The sequence below is a fragment of the Anolis carolinensis genome, unplaced genomic scaffold, assembly GCF_035594765.1.
Source record: "Anolis carolinensis isolate JA03-04 unplaced genomic scaffold, rAnoCar3.1.pri scaffold_7, whole genome shotgun sequence".
NCBI lineage: Eukaryota > Metazoa > Chordata > Lepidosauria > Squamata > Dactyloidae > Anolis > Anolis carolinensis.
Genome location: NW_026943818.1, coordinates 608295 through 626648, shown reverse-complemented (window position 1 = coordinate 626648; position 18354 = coordinate 608295). Strand labels below are relative to the sequence as shown.

The window sequence follows — 18354 nt, the reverse complement described above, 5'->3', positions numbered from 1 at the left end:
ATAACATCCGGGTCTTCTATGCAAATGAGCTCCAGGGAGGCCCCGCCCACCGCAAAGAGAGAGAGGGGAATGGGCAGGCGGTGGGCGTGTATAAGATCCGGGTCTGCTATGCAAATGAGCCCCAGGGAGGCCCCGCCCACCGCAAAGTGAGAGAGGGGAATGGGCAGGCGGTGGGCGTGTATAAGATCCGGGTCTGCTATGCAAATGAGCCCCAGGGAGGCCCCGCCCACCGCAAAGTGAGAGAGGGGGGAAATAGAGTCTCTCAGGCTCACGTGAGAGGGACGGGTCCTGCGCGCGGAAGTCTCGCGAGAGGCGGTCGGTGGGCGTGTCCGGCGTGGTGGGCGGGGCTCCGCGCTGTCACCGCGATGAGGAGACGACGTCGCCGCCGCCGCCGCTGGGCCGCTCCGGGCTGCGCCCCTCGGGGCCTGTGAGGAGAGGCGCCGGGCCCTCTCGCCCGCCCGCCCGCCCGCCCGCCCGCCCTCACGCGCTCGCCCAGGCCCGGCCTGGCCGCCTCTCGCTCGGCCTTCGTCGCGGTTCTCGACGGCGGAGAAGAATTAGAAGGTGCGAGGCCCCGCCCACTTTCGCGGGGGGAGGGGGGCGGGGAAGGGGGAACAGCCAGGGAGCCATGGCAACCGGGCTCTTCCGGGGAGGGAGGGAGGGAGGGAGGGAGGGGCAGCTCTGGCCAAAAAAGATATTATTATTATTATTATTATTATTGTTATTTTATTTTTATAACCCGGCACCATTTCCCCAGAGGGACTCAGGGCGGCTTGCAGATATAAAACAAGCATACAGTGGTATCAAATACACAAACACACACAAATAAAATTAAAAGGCATAAAACAAAATCACAATCATTGTAAGACACATGTTAAAACACAGCAATAAAATCATAAAATGAACTGGGCAAAGTGCACTGAGTTATGACAATAATAATAATAATAGTAATATATTACAATAATGTAATAATATATTTAAAGTAATGTAATAATAGAATAGAATGATACAATAATAATATAATAATGTAATGTAAATATAATACAGTAATATAATAAGGTTACAATAATAATATATGTAAAGTAATATAATAATAGAATAGAATATTGATAGAATAATATAATATAATAATGTAATAATAATATATATGAAATAATAGAAAAGATTAATGATACAATAATAAGATAATATTGTAATATAATAATAATAATAATAGAATGGAATAATGATACGATAATGATATAATACCTGGCTCTTTTGGACTCCTAATATATAATAATAAAAATAATAATAATAATAATGTAATAATATCATATAATAATATAGTTAAAATAATATAATAATAGACTAGAATAATGATACAATAGTAATATAATCCCTGGCTCTTTTGGACTCCTAGTAAAAAATAATAATATAATATAATATAGTTAAAATAATATAATAATAGACTAGAATAATGATACAATAATAATATAATCCCTGGGTCTTTTGGACTCCTAATATATAATAATAATAATAATAATAATAATAATAATATAGTTAAAATAATATAATAATAAAATAGAATAATGATACGATAATAATATAATCCCTGGCTCTTTTGGACGTATCATAATAATAGTAATGTAATAATATAATATAATAATATAGTTAAAATAATATAATAAAAGACTAGAATAATGATACAATAGTAATATAATCCCTGGCTCTTTTGGACTCCTAGTAAAAAATAATAATATAATATAATATAGTTAAAATAATATAATAATAGACTAGAATAATGATACAATAATAATATAATCCCTGGGTCTTTTGGACTCCTAATATATAATAATAATAATAATAATAATAATAATAATAATAATAATAATATAGTTAAAATAATATAATAATAAAATAGAATAATGATACGATAATAATATAATCCCTGGCTCTTTTGGACGTATCATAATAATAGTAATGTAATAATATAATATAATAATATAGTTAAAATAATATAATAAAAGACTAGAATAATGATACAATAGTAATATAATCCCTGGCTCTTTTGGACTCCTAGTAAAAAATAATAATATAATATAATATAGTTAAAATAATATAATAATAGACTAGAATAATGATACAATAATAATATAATCCCTGGGTCTTTTGGACTCCTAATATATAATAATAATAATAATAATAATAATAATAATAATATAGTTAAAATAATATAATAATAAAATAGAATAATGATACGATAATAATATAATCCCTGGCTCTTTTGGACGTATCATAATAATAGTAATGTAATAATATAATATAATAATAGTATGTTTAAAATAATAGAATAATAGAATAACGATACAGTAATAAAATAATGTAATAATATAGCAACAGTATCATAACAATATACTGTTGTAATATATATACGACGATTTTGTATTGTTATATTGTGTTTATGATTTGCTGTTTATTTTGTTATATTGTATGGTGTCTGGGCATGGCCCCATGTAAGCCGCCCCGAGTCCCCATAGGGGAGATGGTGGCGGGATATAAATAAAGTTTTATTATTATTATTATTATTATTTATAATTATATATTTAAAATTATGTAATAATAGAATAGAATATTTATACAATAATATTATAAGTAGTAATAATACAATAATAGCATAATGGCGAAGAAGAAGAAATAATGAATGCCCCTGTCTGCTTTGCCAGGTGCCAAACCCTTTTGCGCGTGGCGATGTTGTGCTAGCGGAGGGAGCGAGCGCCCAGCGTCCAGGATGCCGGTGCAGGCGGCGCAGTGGACGGAGTTCCTCTCCTGCCCGATCTGCTACAACGAGTTCGACGAGAGCGTGCACAAGCCCATCAGCCTGGGCTGCTCCCACACCGTCTGCAAGACCTGCCTCAATAAGCTGCACCGCAAGGCCTGCCCCTTCGACCAGACCGCCATCAACACCGACATCGACGTCCTGCCCGTCAACTTCGCCCTCCTCCAGTTAGTCGGAGCCCAGGTAGGGACGGCGAAATTCATCGTCAGCCAGTGTTGACAAATGTAAACAGATGTCAACATTTCTCTTATCGCTGTCACAGTTCTTATCACAGTTTACCAGGCAAGTCAACTATTTTCAGGTCTCATTAGCAACTTTTAATTACAATTTGTCATTGCAGGCCTTAATGTTTTTGAATGGCCATTAGTTAGTCATTGCAGGCCTTAATGTTTTTGAATGGCCATTAGTTAGTCATTGCAGGCCTTAATGTTTTTGAATGGCCATTAGTTAGTCATTGCAGGCCTTAATATTTTTGAGCTTTCATTAGTTAGTCATTGCAGGCCTTAATGTTTTTGAATGGCCATTAGTTAGTCATTGCAGGCCTTAATATTTTTGAGCTTTCATTAGTTAGTCATTGCAGGCCTTAATGTTTTTGAATGGCCATTAGTTAGTCATTGCAGGCCTTAATATTTTTGAGCTTTCATTAGTTAGTCATTGCAGGCCTTAATGTTTTTGAATGGCCATTAGTTAGTCATTGCAGGCCTTAATGTTTTTGAATGGCCATTAGTTAGTCATTGCAGGCCTTAATGTTTTTGAGCTTTCATTAGTCAGTCATTGCAGGCCTTAATGTTTTTGAATGGCCATTAGTTAGTCATTGCAGGCCTTAAATGTTTTTGAACTTTCATTAGTCAGTCATTGCAGGCCTTAATGTTTTTGAATGGCCATTAGTTAGTCATTGCAGGCCTTAATATTTTTATGTCAGTATTTGTTTGTTTACGGAATACAAATAAAGTTTTATTATTATTATTATTATTATTATTATTATTATTATTATTATTACAGTAGAGTCTCACTTATCCAATGTTCTGGATTATCCAATGCAGTCTGCCTTTTAGTAATCAATGTTTTTGTAGTCAGTCTTTTCAATACATTGTGATGTTTTGCTCCTAAATTCGTAACATTGCTGTGTACTGAACTGCTTTTTCTGTCAAATTTATTTTACAACATGATGTTTTGGTGCTTAATTTGTAAAATCATAATGTAATTTGAAGTTTAATAGTCTTCTCCTTCATCTCTGCTTATTATCCAACATATTCACTTATCCAACGTTCTGCCAGCCCGTTTATGTTGGGTAAGTGAGACTCTACTGTATTATTATTATTACATTTATTATTTTACTCTTATATTACTCATTTATTTTACTCATTTATTATATTACTCTTAATAAATGTAATAATAATAATAATAATAATAATAATAATAATAATACAGGAAAATAATACATGTAATAATATTACATGTATTATTTTCCTGTATTATTATTATTATTATTATTATTACATTTATTATTTTACTCTATTATTATTAAAAGGATACATAAGCACATTTACATTGAAGAAGATGAGAATAATGATTTAATCAGAGTTGGACAGTCTTATCTTAAATTTGAGCTTTATGTAAGTACAGTAGAGTCTCACTTATCCAAGCCTCACATATCCAAGCTTCTGGATTATCCAAGCCATTTTTGTAGTCAATGTTTTCAATATATCATGATATTTTGGTGCTAAATTCATAAATACAGTAATTACAACATAACATTACTGCGTATTGAACTACTTTTTCTGTCAAATTTGTTGTATAACATGATGTTTTGGTGCTTAATTTGTAAAATCATAACCTAATTTGATGTTTAATAGGCTTTTCCTTAATCTCTCCTTATTATCCAAGATATTCGCTTATCCAAGCTCCTGCCGGCCCGTTTGGCTTGGATAAGTGAGACTCTACTGTATTCAAAAACATTGAACCTACTGATGCCTCGATTAATGTAATTTTATTCATATCTATTTTTATTTCTGAAATTTACCATCCTCGGCTTATACATGAGTCAATGTTTTCCCAGGATTTTTGTGGTAAAATTAGGTAAAATAAAATTACATTAATTGAGGCATCAGTAGGTTAAATGTTTTTGAATATTTACATAAAGCTCAAATTTAAGATAAGACTGTCCAGTTCTGATCAAATCATTATTGTCATCTTCTTCAATGTAAATGTGCTTATATATCCTTTTAATAATTATAGAGTAAAATAATACATGTAATAATAATAAATATAAATACAGGAAAATAATACATGTAATAATAAATAGAGTAAAATAATACATGTAATAATAATAATAATAATAAATATAAATACAGGAAAATAATACATGTAAGAATAAATAGAGTAAAATAATACATGTAATAATAATAATAATAAATACAGGAAAATAATACATGTAATAATAAATAGAGTAAAATAATACATGTAATAATAATAATAATAATAATAATAATAAATATAAATACAGGAAAATAATACATGTAAGAATAAATAGAGTAAAATAATACATGTAATAATAATAATAATAAATACAGGAAAATAATACAAGTAATAATAAATAGAGTAAAATAATACATGTAATAATAATAATAATAATAAATATAAATACAGGAAAATAATACATGTAAGAATAAATAGAGTAAAATAATACATGTAATAATAATAATAATAAATACAGGAAAATAATACAAGTAATAATAAATAGAGTAAAATAATACATGTAATAATAATAATAATAATAAATATAAATACAGGAAAATAATACATGTAAGAATAAATAGAGTAAATAAATAGAGCCCGGGGCTGTGGCGCAGACGGGAGAGCAATGAGTCACTGACCAGGAGGTCATAAGTTCGAGGCCCGCTCGGAGCTATGTTTGTTTGTCTTTGTCCTGTGTTTAAAAGGCATTGAATGTTTGCTAATATGTGTATTGTGATCCGCCCTGAGTCCCCTTCGGGGTGAGAAGGGCGGAATATAAATGATGTAAATAAATAAATAAATAAATAATAAAATAATACATGTAATAATAATAATAATAAATACAGGAAAATAATACAAGTAATAATAAATAGAGTAAAATAATAAATGCAATAATAATAATAAGATCAGAGTGAAATAATAAATGTATTAATAAAATAAATGTAATAGTAGCAACAATAATAGAGAAAAATAATAAATGTAATAATACCAATAGTAATAGAGAAAAATAATAAATGTACCATATATTCTCGAGTATAAGCTGACCCAGATATAAGCCAACCAGGACCCTCACCCGAGTATAAGCCAAGGGGGGCTTTTTCAGTTTTAAAAATAGGGCTGAAAAACTAGGCTTATACTCGAGTATATACAGCAGGGGTCCCCAAACTTTTTAAACAGGGGGCCAGTTCACGGTCCCTCGGTCCGTTGGAGGGCCGGACTATATTTTTAAAAAACTATGAACAAATTCCTATGCACACTGCACATGTCTTATTTGTATTGCAAAACAACAACAATAACAATGAAAGACCAATACAATATTTAAAAGTGAAAATAATTTTAACCAACATAAACCTATCAGGATTTCAATAGGAAGTGTGGGCCTGCTTCTGGCCAATGAGATAGTCAAGTTAATTAGGATTGTTGTTGTTGTTGTTGTTGTGTGTCTTCAAGTCATTTCAGACTTCGGGCGAGCCTAAGTCCAAAATTATTTATTTATTCATTTACTACATTTATTTACTACATTTATATCCCGCCCTTCTCACCACGAAGGGAACTCAGAGCAGCTGTATGTACATATGATATATTATATTATTCGCATAGCACAATATATAAGCCGCCCCGAGTCCCTTCGGGGAGATGGGGCGAGGTATAAGAATAAAATTATTATTATTATTATTGTGTTGTCGAAGGCTTTCATGGCCAGAATCACAGGGTTGTTGTATGTCTTTCGGGCTGTGTGGCCATGTTCCAGAAGCATTCTCTCCTGACGTTTCGCCCACATCTATGGCAGGCATCCTCAGAGGTTGTGAGGTATGGTTGTGAGGATTCCATACCTCACAACCTCTGAGGATGCCTGCCATAGATGTGGGCGAAACGTCAGGAGAGAATGCTTCTGGAACATGGCCACACAGCCCGAAAGACATACAACAACCCCATTATTATTATTATTATTATTATATTAGCATTATATATTACTATATTGAATTATACCAGTATACTGTAATATTATGTGTAATATATAACATATAATTAATATTATTATATGGTAATATTATTAGTATTATATTGTATAAAATGATATTATTATCAATATCATATGTATATACAATATATTATACTATTAAAACTGATATAAAAATATTATATTATAAATGAAGGCGGGGGCCAGGTCAATGACCCTGGAGGGCCGCATCCGGCCCCCGGGCCTTAGTTTGGGGACCCCTGATATACAGTATATTATATTTTAATTTTTTCCCCTGTCCCCTCTGCTTTGCAGGTCCCCGACCACCAGAGCATCAAGCTCAGCCATCTAGGAGAGAACAAACACTATGAGGTGGCCAAGAAGTGTGTCGAGGATCTGGCGCTTTATCTGAAGCCGCTGAGCGGAGGCAAAGGTACGTTCCCATGCAAGCGGGTGCGGGGGGTGTGTGTGGTCGTTCCTTTAGAATAGGCCTGGGCAAACCTGGTCCCTCCTTCTCTTGTTCCTCCCCGGTTCCCCCCCCCCTCGGAAGGCGTGGCCGGCCTGAACCCGAGCGCGCTGAGCCGGCCCATGCAGAGGAAGCTGGTCACCCTGGTCAACTGCCAGCTGGTCGAGGAGGAGGGCCGGGTCCGGGCCATGCGGGCGGCCCGCTCTCTCGGGGAACGCACCGTCACCGAGCTCATCCTGCAGCACCAGAACCCACAGCAGCTCTCGGCCAACCTCTGGGCCGCCGTCCGGGCCCGGGGATGCCAGTTCCTCGGACCAGGTAAGCCTGGTTGGCTTATATTCGGGTTGGCTTATACTCGAGTCTCTATGGAACATTTATTGTTTTTCTCTCTTGTTATTGGTGTTATTACATTTGTTATTTTACCCTTTTATTATCATGACTTTTACATTTATTTTACTCTATTTTTATTATTGTTAATAATACTTTTATTATTTCACTCTGATATTGTTATTACATCTATTATTTTACTCTGTTATTATTATTAAAAGGCTACTTGAGCACATTTACCTCGGAGAAGGTAAGAATAATGATTTAATCAGAGTTGGACAGTCTGATCTTAAATTACAGTTTTATGTAAACATTCAAAAACATTACTGATGCCCCAAGTAATGTACTGTATATACTCGAGTATAAGCCTAGTTTTTCAGCCCTTTTTTCAGACCTCGGCTTATACTCAGGTGAGGTTCCTGGTTGGCTTATATTTGGGTCAGCTTATAATTATTTATTTATTTTCATCATTTCTATTCCGCCCTTCTTTCTCACCCTGAAGGGGACTCAGGGCGGATCACATGACACATATAGGCAAACATTCAATGCCTTTTAACATAGAACAAAGACAAACAAACATAGGCTCCAAGCCGGGCCTCGAACTCATGACCTCCTGGTCAGAGTGATTCATTGCAGTGATTCATTGCAGCTGCTCTCCAGCCTGCGCCACAGCCCGAGCCCATATACTCGAGAATATATGGTACGTTTATTATTTTTCTCTATTATTATTGGTATTATTACATTTATTATTTTTCTCTATTATTGTTGCTACTTTTACATTTATTTTACTCTATTATTATTATTATTATTATTATTATTATTATTATTATTGCATTTATTATTTTACTCTATTTATTATTACTTGTACTATTTTCCTGTATTTTTTATTATTATTATTAATACATTTATTATTTTACTCTATTTATTACTACATGTATTATTTTCCTGTATTTATTATTGTTATTATTACATGTATTATTTTACTCTATTATTATTAAAAGGATACATAAGCACATTGACATTGAAGAAGATGAGAATCGTGATTTCATCAGAGTTGGACAGTCTTATCTTAAAATTGAGCTTTATGTAAATATTCAAAAACATTGAACCTACTGATGCCTCAAGTAATGTAATTTTATTGTTATCTATTTTTATTTCTGAAATTTACAACTCTCGGCTAATAATTGAGTCAATATTTCCCCAGGTTTTTTTGTGGTAAAATTAGGTGCCTCGGCTTATATTCGGGTTGGCTTATACTTGAGTATATACAGTAATTTTATTGTTATCTATTTTTATTTCTGAAATTTACAACTCGCGGCTTATAATTGAGTCAATGTTTTCCCAGGTTTTTTTGTGGTAAAATTAGGTGCCTCGGCTTATATTCGGGTTGGCTTATACTTGAGTATATACAGTAATTTTATTGTTATCTATTTTTATTTCTGAAATTTACAACTCGCTGCTTATAATTGAGTCAATGTTTTCCCAGGTTTTTTTGTGGTAAAATTAGGTGCCTTGGGTTATATTCGGGTTGGCTTATACTTGAGTATATACAGTAATTTTATTGTTATCTATTTTTATTTCTGAAATTTACAACTCGCGGCTTATAATTGAGTCAATGTTTTCATAGGGTTTTTTTTTTTTTGTGGTAAAGTTAGGTGCCTTGGGTTATATTTGGGCCGGCTTATACTCGAGCATATACGGTACATTCTATTGATATCGGTGTAAAGGTAAAGGTAAAGGTTTTCCCCTGACATTAAGTCCAGTCGTGACCGACTCTGGGGGTTGGTGCTGCGCATTTCTAAGCCGAAGAGCCGGCGTTGTCCATAGACTCCTCCAAGGTCATGTGGCCACTGGCATGACTGCATGGAGCGCCAGTGTTACCTTCCTACCGGAGCTGTACCTATTGATCTACTCACGTTTTCGAACTGCTAGGTTGGCAGGAGCTGGGGCTGCAAGTTCAGCAGCTCGGTGCTTTAACACAGTGTGACCCATCAGCGCATAGATGCATTCATTGTTCAGTTAGTCTCAGCACAAAGACACGGAACAAAAACAAAAACAGGGGCACAACACTGAATTGCTGTTTTGAGATGGGCCGGAAAAGCACATGGGGCTCTTTTTGGGGGTTCCTGGGAGACCCTGACGCCTGCCTTTGTGTTCCCAGCGATGCAGGAGGAAGCCCTGAAGCTGGTGCTGCTGGCCTTGGAGGACGGCTCGGCCCTCTCCCGGAAGGTCCTGGTGCTGTTTGTGGTCCAGAGGCTGGAGCCCAGGTTCCCACAGGCCTCCAAGACCAGCATCGGACACGTGGTGCAGCTCCTCTACCGCGCATCCTGCTTCAAGGTGCGCCTTTCCCCCCCCCCCCCCCCCCCAATGTTTTTATCAGGTTGTAATTTCTGTTTGTTGAGGATTCGCATTACGTATGTATTGCATTTTCTGTTATTGTGATTACCTGGGCTTGTCCCCATGTTAGCCGCCCCGAGTCCCTTCAGGGAGATGGAGGCGGGGTATAAAAATGAAGTATATATATATATATATAATGATAATATTAATAATTATTACTATTTTAATAATAGCTAGCTGTGCCCGGCCACGCGTTGCTGTGGCGAAGTCTGGTGGTATGGGAAATAAAGTATTGAGGAATTGGTGGTAGTTAAGGTCAAGGGTCCCCTGGGCTGAGTGGGTTGCTAGGAGACCAAGTGAGCGGAGCTTAGCCTTCTAACTGGCAGCAATTGGATAAAAACAATTCTTCCTCTCCCTCTAATTAGGACTTTATTTTTCTTTTCTTTTTGTTGCATCAACCTAGAGGCATGGATGAGGGGTTGTGCTGTCAGTTTTCGAGGTTGTGGGGTGTTTACTTTTGTTGTTTTGTCCGCTGCCGTGATGCCATCACTCTTTTATATATATAGACAGGTGGGTGTGTTATTATATTATTCCCATAAACCACACTATTGTTATGATATTGATCCCCTATCACATATTATTATTATTATTATATTACTATATTTTATTACAATATTGTATTATTGTATCATATTACTTTACTATATTATTGTATTATTATTTTACTATTATATATTATACTAGCTGTGCCCGGCCACGCATTGCTGTGGCGAAGTCTGGTGGTCTGGGAAATAAAGTATTGAGGAATTGGTGGTAGTTAAGGTAAAAGGTAAAGGTTTTCTCCTGACATTAAGTCCAGTTGTGTCCGACTCCACACTGAAGTGGATTATATGGCAGTGTGGAGTCAAGATAATCCAGTTCAAAGCTGATAATATAAGATTATAAATGGGTTACATAGCTGTGTGGAAGGGCCTTGAGTCTACACTGCCATATAATCCAGTTCAAATCTGATAATCTGTATTTGATAGGCAGTGTGGAAGAGGCCTAAGTGAGGCCTAACTCTGCCTGTCCCCTGGGCTGAGTGGGTTGCTAGGAGACCAAGTGGGTGGAGCTTAGCCTTCTAACTGGCAGCAATTGGATACAAACAATTATTCCTCTCCCTCTAATTAGGATTTTATTTTTATTTTCTTTTTGTTGTATGAACGTAGAGGCATGGATGAGGGGTTGTGCTGCCCAGTTTAGTGTTTCTGGGATGTGTAATTTTGTTGTTTGTCCTAAGCCGAAATTTCATTACCATTTTATATATATAGATAGTAATGGTTTTTTATGCTACAGTAGAGTCTCACTTAACCAACATAAACGGGCCAGCAGAACGTTGGATAAGCAAATATGTTGGATAATAAGGAGGGATTAAGGAAAAGCCTATTACACATCAAATTCAGTTATGATTTTACAAATTAAGCACTAAAACATAATGTTTAACAACAAATTTGACAGAAAAAGTAGTTCAATACACAGTAATGCTATGTAGTAATTACTGTATTTATGAATTTAGCACCAAAATATCACGATGTATTGAAAACATTGACTACAAAAATGCGTTGGATAATCCAGAACGTTGAATAAGTGAGTGTTGGATAAGTGAGACTCTACTGTGTATATATATATATATTGGAGTTATTATATATATATATATATATATATATATATATATATATATATATATATAATGACAATATTAATAATTATTAGTATATTAATAATAAGAGTAATACTTTCTTTATATTATTTTTCTATAATAATATATTTCTATTATTATTATTATTATTATTATTATTGTTTCCTCATTATGAATGGTCATGAGTTAGTCATTGCAGGCCTTAATATTTTTGAACGTTCATTAGTTATTGCAGGCCTTAATATTTTTGAACAGTCATTAGTTATTGCAGGCCTTAATTTTTTTGAACGGTCATTAGTTAGTCATTGCAGGCCTTAATATTTTTGAATGGACATTAGTCATTGCAGGCCTTAATATTTTTGCACGGTCATTAGTCATTGCAGGCCTTAATATTTTTGCACGGTCATTAGTCATTGCAGGCCTTAATATTTTTGAATGGACATTAGTCATTGCAGGCCTTAATATTTTTGCACGGTCATTAGTCATTGCAGGCCTTAATATTTTTGAACGTTCATTAGTTAGTCATTGCAGGCCTTAATATTTTTGAACGTTCATTAGTTATTGCAGGCCTTAATATTTTTGAATGGTCATTAGTTAGTCATTGCAGGCCTTAATATTTTTGAATGTTCATGAGTTAGTCATTGCAGGCCTTAATATTTTTGAATGGACATTAGTCATTGCAGGCCTTAATATTTTTGCACGGTCGTTAGTCATTGCAGGCCTTAATATTTTTGAACGGTCATTAGTTAGTCATTGCAGGCCTTAATATTTTTGAACATTCATGAGTTAGTCATTGCAGGCCTTAATATTTTTGAACGGTCATGAGTTAGTCATTGCAGGCCTTAATATTTTTGAACGTTCATGAGTTAGTCATTGCAGGCCTTAATATTTTTGAACGGTCATGAGTTAGTCATTGCAGGCCTTAATATTTTTGAACATTCATGAGTTAGTCATTGCAGGCCTTAATATTTTTGAACATTCATGAGTTAGTCATTGCAGGCCTTAATATTTTTGAACGGTGTCTCCAAAAATGCTGGTTATGGAACCTTGGAAGACAGTTAATCCATTCAATCCATTCAAAGATCATATTGGCGGTGTTTTAATGTTTATTCCCGAGATGGCAAGAACGGGGTTGGGCTCGGCCGGGCCTCTCTCTTCCCGCCCTCGGACCCTTTGCGCTCGCTCCCACACAGGTGACCAAGCGGGACGAGGACTCCTCGCTGATGCAGCTGAAGGAGGAGTTCCGTGGCTACGAGGCCCTGCGCCGGGAGCACGACGCCCAGATCGTCCACATCGCCATGGAGGCCGGCCTGCGCATCTCGCCCGAGCAGTGGTCCTCCCTCCTCTACGGGGACCTGGCCCACAAGTCCCACATGCAGTCCATCATCGACAAGGTCAGCCACGGACACCCCAGACACTCACCTTTCCCCCTCTCTCTCTTGTGGATAAGGGACGTCTCGTGATGAAGCCGCATAGGGCAGATTCTGAGCTGGAAGGCACCGCCTTCTCACACTGATCTTCCGTTTATGCCGCCTGAAGACGTCCCCGGTTTTAGTAACAAGCCATTCTCACCTTCCCTCCCTCCTCCCCTCCCCTCTTCCTTTGACTATAATAATAATAATAATAATAATAATAATAATAATAAGTTTATTTGTATCCCGCCTCCATCTCCCCCGAAGGGGACTCGGGGCGGCTTACAGCAAAATCAAAATACAAACAATGATAAAATATAAAACATCAGGACAAAAACAAAAACCAATAAAAAATATACACAATAAGTTAAAAAACACAACGCAGAATTAAAACATCAGGTTAAAAACAATGAGGCTGCAATAGCGGATAAGCAAAGAATACGGTGCACATTATGGGTAACAAATTCATAAATAGATAAAGTGCATTAGAATCATTTAAGGTCACATTAGGTACGGTAGGGAGGAGTCCTGAGTAATATCAATCAATCAAGAATCGGGAAGAGCGACCAGTGCAAAAGGTCGAGGAGCATAATAATTGTGATGGAAAAAAGATGATCTCAACCAATAATAATATAACACAATCTGCCAGCTGCAAAAGGCCACCCTACTGGGATCTGCGCGCATCATCCGAAAATACATCACACAGTCCTAGACACTTGGGAAGTGTTCGACTTGTGATTTTGTGATACGAAATCCAGCATATCTATCTGGTTTGCTATGTCATAATAAAATAATAATAATAATAATATAACACATCTGAAGGCATTTTGAGTCTAATAATAATAGTAATAATAATAATACATCTGAAGGCGCTTTGAGTCTTATAATAGTAAGAATAATAATAATAATAATAGAACACATCTAGTAATAACACATCTAGTAGTAGTAATAATAATAAGAATAATAATAATAGAAGACATCTAGTAATAACACATCTAACAATAATAATATAAGACATCTGAAGGCATTTTGAGTCTAATAATAATAGTAATAATAATAATACATCTGAAGGCGCTTTGAGTCTTATAATAGTAAGAATAATAATAATAATAATAGAACACATCTAGTAATAACACATCTAGTAGTAGTAATAATAAGAATAATAATAATAGAAGACATCTAGTAATAACACATCTAACAATAATAATATAAGACATCTGAAGGCATTTTGAGTCTAATAATAATAGTAATAATAATAATACATCTGAAGGCGCTTTGAGTCTTATAATAGTAAGAATAATAATAATAATAATAGAACACATCTAGTAATAACACATCTAGTAGTAGTAATAATAAGAATAATAATAATAGAAGACATCTAGTAATAACACATCTAACAATAATAATATAAGACATCTGAAGGCATTTTGAGTCTATTAATAGTAATAATAATAATATAACACATTTGAAGGCGCCTTGAGTCTAATAATAGTAATAATAAAAAATATAACACATCTGAAGGCACTTTGAGTCTAATAATAGTAGTAGTAATAATAATAATAATAATAGTAAAAATAATAATATAAGACATCCGGAGGCTTCTTGAGTCTAATAGCCCGGGGCTGTGGCGCAGACAGGAGAGCAAACCAGTTGCAATTAACTGCAATGAATCACTGACCAGGAGGTCATAAGTTCGAGGCCCGCTCGGAGCTATGTTGTTTGTCTTTGTCTTATGTTAAAAAGGCATTGAATGTTTGCCTATATGTGTAATGTGATCCGCCCTGAGTCCCCTTCGGGGTGAGAAGGGCGGAATATAAATGCTGTAAATAAATAAATAAATAAATAAATAATAAGAAGAATATAACACAACTGAAGGCACTTTGAGACTAATAAAAATAGTTATAGTAGTAATACTAATAATAATATAAGACATGTGAAGGCATTTTGGGTTTAATAATAATAATAATAATAATAATAATAATAATAATAATAATAATAATAATAATATAACACATCTGAAGGCGCCTTGAGTCTAATAATAATAGTAATAATAATAATAATAATAATAATAATCTGCATGCATCATCCGAAAATACATCACACAGTCCTAGACATTTGGGAAGTGTTCGACTTGGGATTTTGTGATACGAAATCCAGCATATCTATCTTGTTTGCTGTGTCATACAATAAAAATAATAATATAACACTTCTGAATGAGCTTTGAGTCTAATAATAATAATATAACACAACTGAAGGCACTTTGAGACTACAGTAGAGTCTCACTAATCCAAGCCTTGCTAATCCAAGCCTCTGGATAATCCAAGCCATTTTTGTAGTCAATGTTTTCAATATATCGTGATATTTTGGTGCTAAATTCGTAAATACAGGAATTACAACATAACATTACTGCGTATTGAACTACTTTTCCTGTCAAATTTGTTGTAAAACATGATGTTTTGGTGCTTAACTTGTAAAATCATAATCTAATTTGATGTTTAATAGCCTTTTTCTTAATCCCTCCTTATTATCCAAGATATTCGCTTATCCAAGCTTCTGCCGGCCCATTTAGCTTGGATAAGTGAGACTCTACTGTAATAATAGTAATAGTAGTAGTAGTAATAATAATAATAACACTTCTGAAGGAGCTTTGAGTCTAATAATAATAGTGGAACACATCTGAAGCTACTTTGAGCCCAATAATAACAATAATAATAAGAAGAAGAAGAAGAAGAAGAATAGAACATATTTGAGGGCACTTTGAGTCTCCTTTGCAGCAGAAAAATCAGGCTCTAAATCAGGGGTCCCCAAACTAAGGCCCGGGGGCCGGATGCGGCCCTCCGAGGTCATTTACCTGGCCCCCGCCCTCAGTTTTATAATAGAATATATTGTATATACATATAATATTGATAATAATATTTTAATGTAATACAATATAACACTAATAATAATACCATATAATAATATTAATTATATATTCTATATTACATATAATATTACTAATAATATTACAGTATAGTGGTATAGTTCAATATAGTAATATATAATGCTAATATTGTGCTATGCTAATAATATAATATATTGTATGTACATATAATTTGTAAGCCACTCTGAGTCCCCTTTGGGGTGAGAAGGGTGTGCTACAAATGTAGTAAATAAATGCAGTAAATAATAAACAAACAAACAAATAAATAAATTTTAGACTTAGGCTCAACCAAAGTCTGAAATGACTTGAAGGCACACAACAACAACAACAACAACAACCCTAATTAACTTGACTATCTCATTGGCCAGAAGCAGGACCACACTTCCCATTGAAATCCTGATAAATGTATGTTGGTTAAAACATACATTTATTATTAATATTACATGTATATATATGTATCTATATATATAAAAGAGTGATGGAATCCTGGCGACCGACAAAACAACAAAACTAAACACCCCACAACTTTGAAAATTGACAGCACAACCCCTCATCCACGCCTCTAGGTTGATACAACAAAAGAAAAGAAAAATAAAGTCCTAATTAGAGGGAGAGCAATAATTGTTTTTATCCAATTGCTGCCAGTTAGAAGGCTAAGCTATGCCCACTTGGTCTCCTAGCAACCGACTCAGCCCAGGGGACAGGCAAAGTTAGGCCTCACTTAGGCCTCTTCCACACTTCCCATTGAAATCCTGATAAATGTATGTTGGTTAAAATTGTTTTTATTTTTAAATATTGTATTGTTCTTTCATTGTTCTTGTTGTTGTTGTTGTTGTTGTTTTTGCACTACAAATAAGACATATGCAGTGTGCATCTAAATAATCCTAATAGCAGAGTGTTCTTGTGTCCCTTCAGCTTCAGTCCCCGGAGTCCTTTGCCAAAAGCGTTCAGGAGCTGACCATCGTTCTGCAACGGACGGGCGACCCTGCCAATCTAAACCGGCTCCGTCCCTACCTGGAGCTTTTGGCCAACATCGACCCTAATCCAGGTACGGGACACAATCATCACACAAAATGCGAGGCTTCCTTGGTGGCGTCACCCGCCCTGCGTGTCTCCTGCCCGCTCTCACCCTCTGCGGTCCCCACAGACGCGGCGTCTCCCACGTGGGAGCAGCTGGAGAGCGCCATGGTGGCTGTCAAGACGGTGGTCCACGGCTTGGTGGACTTCATCCAGAACTACAGCCGGAAGGGCCACGAAACCCCACAGCCCCAGCCCAACAGCAAGTACAAGACCAGCATGTGCCGCGACCTGCGACAGCAAGGCGGGTGCCCGCGCGGGACCAACTGCACCTTTGCCCACTCGCAGGAGGAGCTGGAGAAGTGAGTGTGGGGTCAGTTGTGGCCAGTTGTACCTCTTGGTTAACTCCTCGACATAGGCACAGAGTTCACCCCACTTTAAGGTTCTCCCCAGGATCTTACAGCACCTTAACTTCCTTCATGTTTACAAGTTTCACTCAGTGCACTTGGCCCAGCCCATTGTATGATTTTATTGCTGTGTTTTATCATGCGTTTTATAATGTGACTAGCTGTGCCCGGCCACGCGTTGCTGTGGCGTTGTCTGGTGGTGTTGGTGAGAAATTGTTGAGGTCGTGGTGGTATTGAATGTCTGTTGTATGATTGTCTTTATGTCTAGTATGCACACTGAAGTGTATTATATGGCAGTGTGGAGTCAAGATAATCCAGTTCAAAGCAGATAATATAAGATTCTAAATGGGTTATATAGCTGTTTGGAAGGGCCTTGAGTCTACACTGCCATATAATCCAGTGCAAATCTGATAATCTGTGGAAGAAGCCTAAGTGAGGCCTAACTGTGCCTGTCCTCTGGGCTGAGGAGGTTGCTAGGAGACCAAGTGGGCGGAGCTTAGCCTTCAAACTGGCAGCAATTGGATAAAAACTATTATTCCTCTCCCTGTAATTAGGACTTTATTTTTCTTTTCATTTTGTTGTATCAACCTAGAGCCATGAATGATGGGTTGTGTTGTCAAATTTCGAGGTTGGGGGGCCTGTAGTTTTGTTGTTTTGTCCGCTGCCCTGATGCCATCACTCTTTTATATATATAGATTTTATTTTATGCCTTTTAATTTTATTTGTGTGTTTTTTGTATTTGATACCATTGTATGCTTGTTTTATATCTGTGAGCCG

General features: G+C 36.0%; 1 protein-coding gene and 1 non-coding gene across 2 annotated transcripts in view; both read left to right on the top strand.

Annotated features, from left to right (window-relative positions):
• The first annotated feature begins 325 nt into the window (after positions 1-325).
• The window catches only part of rc3h2 (ring finger and CCCH-type domains 2), a 41901-nt gene continuing 23872 nt past the window's right edge, over positions 326-18354 (top strand). Inside the window, 8 exon segments of the mRNA XM_062960551.1 lie at positions 326-561; positions 2700-2995; positions 7326-7443; positions 7561-7794; positions 9965-10140; positions 13012-13212; positions 17069-17201; positions 17301-17532. Coding sequence (XP_062816621.1) covers positions 2765-2995; positions 7326-7443; positions 7561-7794; positions 9965-10140; positions 13012-13212; positions 17069-17201; positions 17301-17532 — 1325 coding nt within the window. The 5' untranslated portion in view covers positions 326-561; positions 2700-2764.
• Positions 13256-13371, top strand: LOC134293386 (small nucleolar RNA SNORD90). The gene has a single exon (XR_010000353.1). It is a non-coding gene; the product is annotated as a small nucleolar RNA SNORD90 (small nucleolar RNA).